Source organism: Vespa mandarinia, chromosome 6 (genome assembly GCF_050613455.1).
Source record: "Vespa mandarinia isolate Hongniang chromosome 6, ASM5061345v1, whole genome shotgun sequence".
Lineage (NCBI taxonomy): Eukaryota > Metazoa > Arthropoda > Insecta > Hymenoptera > Vespidae > Vespa > Vespa mandarinia.
This window is the reverse complement of record NC_140815.1, coordinates 3,315,001-3,330,774: the sequence shown is the minus strand read 5'-3', so window position 1 is coordinate 3,330,774 and position 15,774 is coordinate 3,315,001. Positions and strand designations below refer to the sequence as shown.

Genomic DNA, 15,774 nt, shown 5'->3' with positions numbered 1-15,774 from the left:
ATTACTGCCATATTATGGCTCCCCTCAATACCGTACAACTTTTATTAACAAAGTTTCTCCATATCTTTAAATGGTCAGGAGATATTCGAGATAATCAAAGTTATTGCCTCAACTTATATATATATATATATATATATATATATATATATATATTGTTTATATAGATATATTGTATATAATCATTTTCTACTTGATTTATCAAAAAATAATCAATATCTAGACAAATATCAAATTTCAGAAAATAAATAAATTATCAAAACTCAATCCCATAAATCGATTCGATCTTTTTTTGTTTTATTTGATCTCTCATAGACTATTATAAAATATATATATATATATAAAAAATAAAAAGAAAACATATTCGTATGCATCCAACGTATATAAATAAATATTTGTACGTATAAGCTGATTTTATCTCCTGCAACGTGCAGTTTTTCATTCGCGTTGGTTTCGCTTTGACTTTCAACAAGAGAACGATTCGCGTTTCGGGAATGTTTTTTTTTCCGCCTGAAAGTTCGCTGATAATGGAAAAAGAATAAATGAATAAATAAATTAAAAAAAAAAAAAAAAAAAACACGGTAGAAGAGAAGAGGTAAAAAAATAAGATTGGAAAAAAAAACGAAGTGAAAAGATCTCGACGAGATCGTTTTACATATTTTTCGTACATATATCTAGACATATATTTGTACGGAACAAATAAATAAAAAAACGAGTAGTAAAGTCAAATACTTAACAAGTATTATTTCATATAAGTTTATTTATCGATCGGTCGGTGTATTCAATTACACGTTTCTCTTGAATAATAATTATTATTATCATATGACTGTCATATATATATATATATATATATATATATATATATATATATATATATGGGTGTATATAATATGATTATAGCGTATAATCATATTGTTTTAAACTATGACTATACATTATCATTCGATCTTATGAGTTTTATAAATTTCTCTTTCGAATAAAATTTGCAAGGTTACGAGAAGGAAATATAATATGTATTGAAACTATTTCATAGAATACGCTTTTGTTAAGGTACGGAAGTCATAGCAAATTTCTCTCTCTCTCTCTCTCTCTCTCTCTCTCTTTCTTTCTTTTTTTTTTTTTTTAATGGAAATCAATATTTTAAATTCAAGAAAAGTTTTAGAGTATATCAATCAATACGAATCCAACGAGTGCCTGCAGTGTACCTTCTCATCGATATTTCATCGAATTATTACGGTTTCAAGTTTAATAAACTATGTAATTTCAATAATATTATTTATGATTGCTGGAAGGTAACGTGCTTCGAATGATTACTTCAAAAATGAATGAACAAATATAAAAAAAAAAAAAAGACAGAAAAAAATGAAAACAAATTTGAATTAATAAATTCATTGATTATCATATATTTACACGAAAATTAATTGCATTATTACGATTAGATAGTTTCGTTAACTGTTTGATCTTGATATTATAATCATTGTGTATAACTATCTTGATCAGATATATACTGCCTTATTTATTTTGCCCATTAATGTCATTATCTGGTCTGTTGGTTATGATTGTCTTGTCTGTTCGAATTATTCCCATTATATTTTATAGATTATGTTTTCTGTCTCTATTTCTATCTCTTCTTTCTATGTCTATCGCGTATATTATTATTATTATTATTATTATTATTATTATTATTATTATTATTATTATTATTATTATTATTATTATTATTATTATTATTATTATTATTATTATTATTATTATTATTATTATTATTATTATTATTATTATTATTATTATTATTATTATTATTATTATTATTATTAATATCATTATTATTTATATTATTATGATAACAAGACAGAACTACGGAAAGGAATAATAATGAAAAATGATTAATTCATATGAAATTGTATATGGAGGCTAAAATATTTGGTTACCTTTGCTTCGAGAAATGAAACAAAAAATGAAATAAAAAATGAAACGAAATATAATATGACAAGTGTTGTTTCCAAAGGAGAATCAAAAATATATATTTAATGTAATAGTACAATAAAGAATATAATAAATATGTTTACATTGAATTGATCAATATATCGTTTCGAAATATTAAATTAAAAAAATTCATATTTGTCTCGAACGATTAATAACTTAATTTTCTAAATTACAAATTAACAAAATTCTGTACTCATATTTATTCGCACAGCCAAAAATATTTATATATAATGTTTATTTTAAACATGAAATATTAAAAACTCTAATATTATTTATCAAACATTAAAACAAGATAAGTTTGATGAAATATATATCTTTATACATTCTCACCGCTCGTTATTATTAACGATTTATGATACTACAAAGGACCTTATATCATAAAACGACGATAGTAACATTCTCCCATGATCCATAAAGTTTCCTTCCGAAATACATAACATAAAAATATAGTCTTAAATATTTAGATTACAAATTACAAATATATAAAAAAAATGAGAGAGAGAGAGAGAGAGAGAGAGAGAGAGAAAGAGAGAGACAAACAGACAGAGATAGAGAGACAGAGACAGAAATAAAAATGAAAGATCAATGATAAAAAAAGAAGCAAGAGAAGAAACTTTCATATCTACGAGACATAACAGGATAGAAAAATATAATCTCGAACATTTGTATATTACAACAAATTATGAATAAATAATAATAGGAAAACATTACAAAATTACGAATAAATAAAAATAGGAAAGCTATAAAAAGGAGAGAATGTCAATGATAATGCAAAAACAAAAAAAAAAGGAGCAACACTTTTATTCGCATATATCATCGCAACCCTTGAAACTAACAATGAGAGAAAGAAAAGCGAGAGGGAGGAAGAGAGAGAGGGAGAGAGAGAGTAGAAAAAAGAGAAAGAGACAAAGAAGAAGAAACAAAAAAAAAAAGGTCAGAAAAAAAAGAAAAAGAAGATAACGAGATGTGTCTCATTGTCACCGTGAAAACGCGTTAATTAGTCAGCCACGAACGAGGAGTCGAAGTTAATCAGAAAAGTCTCTGCCCGCAAATATGGCGTCTCATTCACATTAAAAAGAAAAGAAGAAGAAGAAGAAGAAAAAAGAAAAAGCGTAGAAAAAGACACAAAATGAAGAAGATGAAAAAGTGAAGAGGAAAATGAAAGAGATATGAAGTAAGTACGAACGTTGCTTATTATTATTGGTAAACGACGAGATTGAAAGAAAGAGTAAAAAAAAAAGAGAGAGAGAGATAAAGAGAGAAAGAGAGAGAAAGAGAGAGAGAGAGAGAGAGAGAAAGAAAAAAAGAAAGAGAGAGAGAGAGAGAAAGAAAAAAGAAAGAGAGAGAGAGAAAGAGAAAAAGAAAGAGAGAGAGAGAAAGAGAAAAAGAAAGAGAGAGAGAGAGAGAAAGAGAAAAAGAAAGAGAGAGAGAGAAACTAAAGAAAGGGAAAGTTTCATTGTGGCTGAGGATGAAGTGTGAAACTATGGAAAATAAAAAAAAAAAAAAGAAGAATAAAAAAAAAAGAAAAATGTATATGGAAAGAACTGAGTGTCCTTCCTATATAAAATCCGAGAAGCGAGTAATAAATAAAGAAAAGTAAGTGAGAGAGAGAGAAAGAGAAAGAAAGAGAGAGATAAAAAAAAAGAAAAAGAGAAATAGAGAGGCAAAAAATGAAAGAAAAAAATCAAGAGAACAGAAAGTATTCCGTCGTTTTGTTATTACTTCTTTTTTCATCTCTCTGTCTCTCTGTCTCTCTGTCTCTCTCTTTCTTTTTCTTTTTTATTTTTGTTCACTCTTTCCCCGTTTTCCTCTTTCTCTCGTTTTTAGGACATACACTTTTTAAAAACTTACGTAAGATCAAGGTGAGAAATAAAAGTAGAGAGAAAGAGAGAGAAAACTAGATAAAAGTGAGAGAAGAAAATGATGAGAAAGATAGAAAACATCTTTTCATATTTCTCTCTCTCTCTCTCTCTCTCTCTCTCTCTCTCTCTCTCTCTCTCTCTCCCGTTTCATTTTTAGGCCACAGTCGACCTAACACGTTAAGAAAAGCAAATTTTACGAGCGAATGAACTGTAGAAATAGCGTAAGTGCTTTCTTCTAAGGACGAAGGAGAAAGTTTTGTTTTGGTTCAACATTAAAAGCAGGATAAATGTTTCCCTTCATCGGCCAAAGAGGATTCTCAGCATCTGATTACAAAGACGATAATATCTAGAAATTTGTGCTCGATCGAAAGTAATAAAATAAATGCATTTTAGTAAAAAAAAAAAAAAAAAAAAAAAAAAAAGAAAAAGAAAAACAAAAAGAAGAATAATAGTTTTACGCGAAAATCGATATGCATTAGGTCTGTATATAATCACGTAATCTCTTATACTTCAATCTTAAAATTATTTATTTTATCGATGACATACCAACCACTAATCGAATATCGATAAAAACTAGAATTTATCTTTAAGTAAAGATTATGCGCATGTTTTCGTTTATAATTTGTTTAAACATAAAAATTATATTTACTCGTAACACTTATGAGAAAAATGTGTTTTTTTAAATATTGTATAAGCACATTTCTATAACATATTTTATAACATACAAACTTTGACAATGCAATTTTTTTTAATAATTGTAATTAAAGTTATAACAATTGCTAAAATAACAACTAATCTCTTTGATTTTACATCGTAGAAAAAGAATAATCTTTACTGTAGTACATTATTATTGAATATAAACGAAACTGTTAAATATGTTACATCGTACAAAAGCATAATTTTTTCAAATATCACATCATATTTCATTCGTGCAAACATTATAATTTTTATCAGAAATAAACTATATATATCGAATTGGCCAATAAATAATTATGGAATTTTATATAAAAGATACTATAGCGTCATTTACATAGATATAAGATACCATATATTTTTCCAATACAAAATACAATAGCGTTTGTCCTTTATTTAGATATAAAATATTAAATATTTTCGATTAAAAAAAAAAAATATCAATGTCATTTATATAAATATAAATTATTAAAAATTCTGACATTATTTATTGGTCAATCTTATATTTATATATATATATATATATATATATATATGTGTGTATAAAATTATTGATTAATGAATTATTTTTTTAAAATTAGAACAACAGATGTCCCATGTCCATTCGTCGAAATTCGAAATTCAAAATTGTGATTTAATCGTGGATCTTATAACAAAAAGTAGATATTAATATTCTTTGAGAAAAAGAAATGACGGCCATTTGAAAAATCTCAACGCTTGATTCAAGATCGAGACAAATGTCTGTATAGAAACCTTCACCTTTTTGGAGCAGCTCCATCTTAGTCCTTTCAATCGAGGAACAACAAAAGAGAATAAATCTACAAGCATTTACGTGCCAGCGCAACTACTCTAAAGATTTAAAAATCAATGAAAAAGAAAATTTCAGATTAATAGATCACGTTTATACGCACTCCCTTATACGTATAAACGTGACACAGATAAAAGATGATCGGCTTAAAATCCTTCAATATCATATTTCCTCTTTATTATATCGCGTATAATGAAATTTTACGCATAAATAAACATTATTTTAAATATTTTAAAGTATCCCATGGACAGTCTTAAACTCTCAGATCAATGAAAAAAATTTTAAAGCAAAAAAAAAAAAGAAATCAAACATACGATAAGATCTTTATTTTTCTCTAATTATAAATTATATTCTGATGATCAAAGATACGATGTTTTTCTAATAGATAAAAACGTATGCAATGTTTCTTGAGAAACTAAATATACAATTCTTCTCTCTCTCTTTTTTTTTTTTTTTTTTTTTTTTGAATAAGCATACAATTTTACTTGAGATAAAAAATTAAACAAATTATTCTTTCTCAACTTGCCAATTCAACAAGACTTTTTCTCTGGTAAATATTATATGATGCACTTTATAACTCACTCGTAAGATACATAAGCATTATGTACAATCGTTGTTAGGGTTTTATATTATAGAATACAAAACATCTCTCTCTCTCTCTCTCTCTCTCTCTTTCTTTGCCTTTTTTTCTATTTCATTCTTTCTTGTTCTAATGGTAGAGGGTATTTCGATTCCATATAAAATGTAGTATACACAAGTGCTTCCACTTTTACGCACATTTAAAATAAGTCATTCAATTTTCCATTATTATCCTTTAATCGTTGCAAATCCTCTCTCTTTCTCTTTCTCTCTCGTTGAAAACTACATATAATATTTTGCATGGATTTATCTAAGTTAAAATGTAAAAACACTCGATACGAATTTAGCTCGATTTCAAGCGACTCATAAATCGGGTCAATGCTCTAATTCGTTTAAAAAATCAAAAATTCAAGATCGACTAAATTTCATATTATTTTTATTTAATTTTAAATTAAACGAAACTATTTATTTCTTATCTTTTCTTTTCTTTTCTTTCTTTTGTTTAATGAAAATATTACAAGAACAACTTGTGCGGATTTTTTGAACCTGACAATCATACTTATTACGGTCGAATTGTTGGACGAACCCCAAATTTTACGAACGCCCGTAACATTACGCATGATAGTGAATTCGGCCACTTATTTTTTATTTTTTCTTTGTTATTTTTTCATTCTTCTATTTTTTTTTTTTTTTTACTTTTTGTCCACTACGAAAAATAAGACGAGAAAATATTTTGAAAAATTACCATCGTTAACGTCCCATTTTATTCTATTAAACGAAAACATCCTTGAATTACATCCTCATTTTATATAATATATATAACGAGTATATCAAATCTATTATCAATTTATTCGAAATAATTTTTTTTTATTTTTTTTTTTTTTTTTTTATTAAGAACGTCGAGAAAAAATGGAAATTTTTTTATATACTATAATTTTTTCTCTTATATACTATAATTTAAGATCTATGGATTAATCGCAATTCCTATGCAAACAATAAGGAACATAATTTAATACATTCTTGATGCTATGAAGAATTCACGAGAATAAAATTACATCGAATATGCGAGTGACTACAGGTACAAGAATTTTATGTATAAATGCACAACTATACATATGTACATACAAGCATATGTACATATATACATACATACAAACACACAGCCACACATACACACACACACACACACACACACACACATATATATATATAAATAGGTATGTACATGCAGAGAGACTGGCATACACAATTTTCTCAGATTTCTCATCGAGTACTCTTGCAGCGTACGAATGTAACTGCGAAGTAACCGTATATCGACCGACCGATTTAAAAAAAAAAAATAAATAAATAAAAAAAGAAAGAGAGAGAGAGAGTACTCGTTCAAAACTGTACTCTTTTTATTTTACAAATAACTTTACGATGAGCCTTCAGAAATTATACAACACACAACGAAACAAACAAACAAACAGATAAACAGATCCAAACGCAACCCATATATGTACACACGTACACAAAAAGAAAGTGAGAAAGAGGATAAATGACAGAAAGAAAGAGAGAGAAAGAGAGAGAGAGAGAGAGAGAGAGAGATATTCACACATACACCCAAGTACATATATGTATACATAATATAACGTAATAAGATATATATATAATACATAGAAATAAGATATACATAATAAATATAAATAAGATATATATAATAAATATAAATAAGATAGAAATAAAATAATAGTCAATTAATGCATATATAAAATATAAATTTAAATAATTTCATCAACAAACGACTTCGTCGTAACATTTTATGGTACACTCATAACCGGCAATGTTTATTTATCCTTCAACCATTGTATTCTCTCTTTCTTCCCCCCCTCCTCCTCTCTCTCTATCTCTCTCTCTCTCTCTCCCTCTTTCTGTTTCTCTCTCTCTTTTTCTCTATTTATCAACGAATGACACATTCTTTGACATGCTTAATGAAGGAAAACGATCGATACTAGAGATCATTAAAATTATACCAAGGAAATATTCATTTCGAAAGAACGAATATTTTCTATCGATCTTCGATGAATTTCGATTTAATAAGAAACGTTTCGAATCGCTAAAGTTTCAATTGGAAAACTTCTATGAAATATTTTGTCACGTTCTAATATGATTTTATGTATTTTATCTTCTTGTTTTCTTTTTTTCTTTTTTATTTTAATTCTTTTTTCTTTTCTTTCTTTCTCTTCGCTTTTCGTTTCTTTTTTTTTTTCTTTTTTTTTTTTTCCTTTTATTTTTCTATGTCACCGTGCCGCGTGCTAATTTTTGCCAGACGGTCGTTCGTGACATCATCCATGGGATCGGTCGAATCATGACGTAAGTTTACCAACGCAACCAAACGATGTAGTAATCCAAGAGATGCATATATGTATGTATAACAAATGTATAAACAAAGCTGATATTTTGAATAGAAAGTAATGGATCCTGTATACTGGGCATGATCGTTAAATGAACGCTTCTTTTTCGTTTTTCTTTTTCTTCCTTTTTTTTTCTTTTTTTTCTTTTTTTTTTTTTTTTATTACGTAATCCAACATGATTTACACGTAGGAGCGGTTATATTGAGATTAGATAAGTTAATGGAACGTGATTAACATTTTCTTTTCTTTTTATTTCTCTTCCTTTTTCCTTTTTTTTTCCTTTTTTTTTTTTATACTAACAATAAGAACGATCTATTCCTATAATACTCTTTATTTTTATTTATTTTTTTTTTTTTAATAGGGTGAAGAGAGAAAAGGATGAATGGAAATTTAAAAAAAAAAGAAAAAAAAAGAAAAAAAGGAAAAAAAAAGAAAAAAAAAGGAAAAAAATATATATAATGATTGTTGTTCTTCGATGTTAGAACGATATTATTTGTTACGTTTCTATAGGATCAGACATATTTTATTTAAATGAATGTCGAACGATGATACTTATTTATAATTATATATTATTATAATTCGAGTTTGATTATCTAGTCCAATTATTCCGTGATTGGATGAATGATTGCGTTTGTCTTTACTGTGAACATTTGTTTCTTGAGCTTTGTTTATTCTCCGATAAAATGCAAAAAAACAAGAAAAAAAGAAAAAAAAGGAATAGAAAAATAGACGGAAAAAAAAAAAAAAAGAATGATTGTTATTCTTCGATTTTAAAATAAAAGAACATTTGTTATGTCTTTATTACTTGTCATCGATTAAACGTTATTTTATCCAGATGAATATCAAAAGATCTACGATAAGAATCATCATAGGGATTTGAGTATACTCACGATAAACTATAATCCGAGTAAGAAATCTAGTTCGATAGTATCATTCGTAACATTAAATCGCATGGTAACGGACCTATAAAAAGTCCCATCATCTATCTCAATGGATTATTACGTCAGTGTGCTTGAAATAGGAAAAGGGTCGTGTACGGATTTACACGCGATATTAGTACACGCAATGTGTATGGATTCGTAATAGTGAGTATTAGTAAAGTGTGTGTGTGTGTGTGTGTGTATATGTACGTATGTATATCTATATATATATATATATGTGTAATGGTATCGTTAAGTGTATTTTAACACGCTACCGAAAATATTTCTTTCGTGGGAAACTTGCAATCAATTTACTTCGAAATAGTAAAAAAATATGACATTTTTATGAAATAATAATAATGATTATATTGTGAAGAAATATATTGTAGATATAAATTGTTTCAATTGGACGAACGAATTTCATGGTTTTCAAGAAAAAAAAAAAAAAAGTAAATAATAATGAAAGTAAATTAAACGATAGTAATGATTATTTACAAATATCATAGAGATCAATTATATAGTGATTATTCAGTGATCATTTATCGAAATTACGATGAATATTTATGAGAAAAACACGAGTATTTTTTTTATGAGAAAAAAAGTAAGAAAAAGAATTTTTGTTTCTTTTTTCTTTTAATGTAAAAAAAAAAAAAAAAAAAAAAAAAAAAAAAAAAAAAAAAAAAGAGAGAGTTACGATCGAAAAAATTGTTTTAGACAAAAAATTACGAAATTACATAGAGAAGATCAATTATTAATTATTATTATCGTCGATCGAAAATTTTGAGCACGAGCATCTACAAAGTTTTGTCGAATAGTTTTCTTCCAAACAACAAGTTAAGATTAGAAGTAAATTTCCAAAGAAAATGTCTTCTACATACAAAATACGTGTTACAAACGATAAGAGCTAGATAAGAGAAAGAGAAGAGAATTGAGAAGAATACCTTGAAATTCGAAAACATGAAAGATTATAAATTTACTATAAAAATACGTATTTTACTTGCTTTACAATTGGCGAAACGTAACGAGAAAAAAAGATTTCTTTTCATTTGTACGATTTAACGATTTTAAACGAAATGTTTTTCTAAATTGAATGAAAAGATAAAAAAGAAAATACATACAACAGTTAAAGATAAAGATAAAATAAATTCTCTCTCTCTTTTTTATTTTTTTCTTCTTTTTCGTTCACTATAATACAATAACATAAATGTACTTCGAACTAATATATAGAAAAAATAATAGAACTAAGATTCTCTTGACAAACTAATTGACACATTTAATTGGAGGATAATAAATTAAAAATAAAAAAAAAAAAGAAAAAAGAAAAAATAAGTTGATCAATTAAATGTATACAATTTTCGAAAAAAAATAAAAACAAAAAATCGATCGAAATAGAAAACCCATAGAGAAAATTTCAACTAAAAACTATGCGATCAAATACATGTTGATTTACGGAAATGAATCTAATTGATTGATGGTTGAATATACAGGATTGGCCATTGAAAGACTGAAGGATTTTATCTTTTTATATTTTCTTCTTTTGTAGGTTATAGAACATCCCTTAGAGATTAAAATGGCCACCCTGTACATATACATATTATACATGTAGTATCGAATGGCAGTAAATTTATATTCGATTCATATTAAAATATATGTCGATAATTCATCGTTGCTAATCTCGATTATAACAAGTTACTTAAACAAATGAAATATCTCTAATTAATCATGATGTAATAAACAGAATAATAAACAACAATAAATTATCGTATCCTTCTAAATAACTAAAATATATAAAGATGTTAAATATATTTGAAATATCTGAAGATTTTGTATTATACATATATATTGTATACATAAAATAAAATCGATCACGCACATTGTTCAAAATGATGCTTATACGTACGTATATATATATATATGACGATCGATTTATGTCCTATTTACAGCAAAACGTAGATCGAAAATTGTTCGTTACAAATCTTGATTGTAACAAGTTCGTTAAACAAATAAAAATATTTCTGTGAAATTTTTTAAATAACTATAAAATACATAAGTAAATATTAGATATATATTTAAACTTTTAATACATTTAATACTTTAATAATGAGTCATAGTATACATACGACACGTACATAATAATGTCGATCGTTGTCAAACAGGATTGTCGAGTACGGCCAACGTAGAAATGTCAAAATCGTGTGCCCGTAGTAGCCGGCACACGTTATTATTGCGAACTCGCCGCATTTTTGACACTCAGCATCTCCTCTCTCTTTTTCTCTATGTTTCTATCTCTATCTCTATCTCTATCTCTATCTCACCCTTTCTCTCTCTCTCACTCACTCTCTCTTCCCATTTCTCTTTCTCTCTCTCTTTCTCACACTATTCTGGAATCGATCCAAGCGCGCCGATTCTGTTCCAGTGCAAAGAGAGACAGACAGACAGAGAGAGGAGAGTGAGAGAGAGAGAGAGAGAGAGAGAGAAAGAGAGGTAGAGATAGAGAAAGAGAGAGAGAGAGAGAGAGAGACACTTCCACTTTCAAGACGTACAAGTGAGACAGTAAATTCGCGAACTAACTGAAAAGGACCATTAAAGTAAAGATAATTTAAAAATATGATACTGATTACAAGTACAAAAATAATGAGAAATGTTTTAAAAAAAAAAAAAAGAGCGAGAGAGAGAGAGAGAGAGAAAGAGAGAGACAAGGACAACATGGTTATAAGGATGATGATCTTGTTTAGATTCGTATTGATCGGTAGAAGAGTCAAAGTCCGAGCTTGTGAAAGGATACGAGAGAAAAAGAGAGAGAGAGAGAAAGAGAAAGAGAGAGAGAGAGGGAGAGAGAGAGAAAGAGAGAAGAAGACTATCCTCGCTAGCTAGCTTGAAGTATCTTTAATAGAGAGAGAGAGAGAGAGAGAGAGAGAGAGAGAGAGAAAAAAAAATTGAAGAGGGATTACAGCGATCGATTATTTCGGATCACCACCCTCGAGGTGGACACGTATATAGGTATGTATATGGGTCAGAAATGTCATCGTTGCTTTCCTACGCTTGTTTGTAATTATAAGGTGTTTCCTTAAACGATGAGAAAATTTTCAAAAACTAATGCTATTATAACAACATAACCTCTACATTGACCTTACGTACATTTTAAAAATTTTTCATTCTTTTTTGCTTTTCTTTTCTTCTCTTTACTTTTTTCTTTCTTTTCTTTTTTTTTTCTTTTTTTTTTTTGTATATTACATGACGAATAGTGGAAACGAACGTGTGAATTACACACTTTAATACTCTACCTACCTATATAATATACTTACACGACCAACGTATATTTGCGCACGTATATATATGTGTATAAATCCTAATATATATATATATATATATATATATATATAAATGGGAAAAAAGAAAAAGACTCAAGATATATAAAAAAAAAAAAAATAGAAGAAAAGAAGAAAAAAAAAAATATATATATATATAAAATATTGCGATTAATTTACGATGATTTAAGGGAAAGAATATAAAGAAAATGAAAGGAAGAAATGAAAGTGTTTGTCTTTTGTTTTTTGTCTTTTATTATTATATCTTTAAGTAATAATAAAAAGAATAACTCACCTCAAAGTCGCAATGGATAATCTCGGAATCGTCCAAAAGTCGAATAGTGGCGCGGTGCACCACGGTAACGTCGCTCTTGCTACCGAACTTCAACATTTCTGTCCTCAAGTCGGCACCCCTATTATCATCCCCCCCGCGGCCCTCGTCATCCCTTACCCCACAGCACCACACACTGCCCCGTTTGATTAGGCACGTACCGCCTTCGCGGTTTTGGCGCAGACGGTGACGTTTACGGTCACCGGCGCGCTCCTACTATCCTCCTCCGTGATCCTCGTTGAGCTGACACGGCGCACGACGGCACGGTACGGTGGTGAACAACGACGACGCATCACCGTCGCGGCGAACACACAAAGCCTGATGTCCGTGCTACCGACTCTGTACTTAGCTACTACCACCTCTAACTCTAACTCTCTCTCTCTTTCTCTCTCTCTTTCTCAGTCTCTCTTACTATTGCTTCGTTCGAACGGCCAGCGACGTTGCCACTTTTCCATCCGAGCGTTTACAACGTTGCCATCTTCTCCAGTCACTCTCTCTCTCTCTCTATCTTTCTAACTATCTGTATCTCTCTCTTTCTTTCCGCGGAACATGCGCTATAACTTCGTTCGACCAAATTCATTCCTAACCTTATATTACCTACAGCAGTAATATCATTTACGTTCAACCAAAGATCTATATCTTCTGTGTTAATCGATCTTTCCTTATTTAAAAATTATACAATAATTAATGTCGCCAATATTGATATTCGTTTAGCTGATACATTGAAATAAAGACGTCGTAGTTAATTGATTTGTATTATCGACTGAAACACGCACACACTTATCGTTCAATTATCGTCATATTACGACTATTGTTAAAATAGTACTCTACATTATCGATATCCAATATACGACGGTATTAGTAGAAATATATTAGACGAAATACAAGCTTTAATTCATATATCCTTCCGCGACGAGGTGTTGTAGTCAACTGTGGCGTTCGTGTCGTATCACCTCGCGTCTCGTCGGATTGGTCTAGCTGTTGGAGTTGCCATGGCGGGGAGGGAAGGCAGACGAACGGGAGTCGACTGAGTGGGGGTATAGAATGAGCCGTAGTGGTGGGGATTCAGCCCGGGGGACATCGAACAAAGGTTGATCGCGTCGAGAGCCGCATTCACGATTCAAACATGGCAGCGGCTACCAGCGTTGTCGTCCTGGACAGGGGCAACAATACCACCTGCACGATCAATTTACACGGTGCGTTTTTCGCGAGTACATACATAAAAAGATAAAAAGAAAAAGAGAATGAGAGAGAGAGATATATATATAAAGATATATATATATATATACATATACATATATAATAAAAATTGGTGGCAAATGATAAACATCGGAAGAAAGAAGAAAACGATCGTAAAACTACGATCTTTGAACGATTTCAACGACGAATGTGCGAAACGGTTCGGTGAATCGGAAAAAGGGAGAGATAGTTTCCTCTCTCGTTCTCGTGAAAAATAGACACATGAATAACATGAATAGTGCTAAATACAAAATTAATTTGTTATTTCTCTTCAGTTCATTTCTACGTTAATATTCATATGATAAATATTTGAGTACGCGAGTATGTGACGTGACAAAATGAGAATAATATTATTCGCATAAACGATCATCTTACGTTTTACGTGTATTTATTTTCTTTGGTTATTTATTTCCGTGCAATGAATCGATGTGAAGTTCGAAACGCAAAGTATATATATATATATATATGTATATATCTATAGATGTATGTATATATATGTATATATATATATATATATATATATATATATATATATATCATCGATTAAGTGATCGTATATCGATACGCCATATTCATTTTCATTAGCTTTAACTCGGAATTAAGATTTCACTATTGTTTCTTTTTCTCTTCGTTCCTTTTTTTGTTCTTTTTTTTTTTGTTTCAAAATGATTTGGCATGGATCGATACGATTCCTTATTTCGAAACGAACGAGAGATATAAAATGTTCAGAAAAAAAGAAAAAAGGAAGAAAAAAAGAAAAGAAAAAAAAGCAAGCAAACGAGTTGAACCCAATGTTTTTCCTTTACTTTAAAAAAGTGGCGGGCGCTTCTATCTGGGTTAACGTCAAATTCGAAAAATGGCGGGTTCGCTTACGCGCGTATTTCAATCAGAACAATAAGATTTTAATCTTTATTATATTTATCGTATTAATTTTAATTTTCACAGGTGCGACCGTTGTTTCATGGCGTGTGAACAATCAGGAGCAACTCTTCGTTAGGTGAGTACTCGTTAACATTATCAATAGATTTAATCTGTCATGCAATGGTAATCCTAATAATTATAATTATATCGAAATTAATTCACTTGTATTATCTATCAACAATATCGTACATCTTATCGATTGTCTCTCGATTTCTACGTCCACGTTTATAAATCTCTAACGCAAACATAAGATATTCAAACGTTTGACCTCATTCAAAGATTAGGAACAAATTTTCTAAACAAGATTTGACTTTATGACTGATATTATAATACCTCGAATGTATTCATTTGTTCATTCGAATTTTGACTAAATCAATATATATATATATATATATAAGACACATACATATGTGTGTCTATATTATAATATATATCATTATATATATATCTATGAATATACTGTAATATACTATACTATATATTACTATACTATATATTACTGTACTAGACATACAATAATATATAAACTCTACTACAATATACTATATGTATTATACTATATTAAAATATAGTATATATATATATATATAAATATATATATATATATGTATTATATCATATTAAAGTATAGTATATTTATCGTATATATATACTGCAGTATATATATATATATATATATATATATCTACATATATTTTATAGTATAGTATACTATATAATATATATATGTATATATG

The 15,774-nt window shown here is 28.5% G+C and overlaps 2 protein-coding genes across 5 annotated transcripts in view; one reads left to right on the top strand and one right to left on the bottom strand.

Moving 5' to 3' along the window:
* The window catches only part of Frmd5 (FERM domain containing), an 85,392-nt gene extending 71,855 nt beyond the window's left edge, over positions 1–13,537 (bottom strand). Inside the window, exon 1 of one of the 4 annotated variants that reach the window (XM_035865088.2) lies at positions 12,842–13,537. In XM_035865088.2, coding sequence (XP_035720981.1) covers positions 12,842–12,937 — 96 coding nt within the window. In that variant the 5' untranslated portion in view covers positions 12,938–13,537. The remainder of the gene's footprint in view (positions 1–12,841) is intronic. The other 3 variants (XM_035865084.2, XM_035865085.2, XM_035865086.2) reach the window with 3 other exon arrangements.
* Positions 13,538–13,929: 392 nt separating this feature from the next.
* LOC118441103 (uncharacterized) overlaps positions 13,930–15,774 on the top strand; it is a 36,962-nt gene continuing 35,117 nt past the window's right edge. Inside the window, exons 1-2 of the mRNA XM_035865099.2 lie at positions 13,930–14,073; positions 15,062–15,113. Of these exons, the coding sequence (XP_035720992.1) occupies positions 14,004–14,073; positions 15,062–15,113 (122 nt within the window). The 5' untranslated portion in view covers positions 13,930–14,003. The remainder of the gene's footprint in view (positions 14,074–15,061; positions 15,114–15,774) is intronic.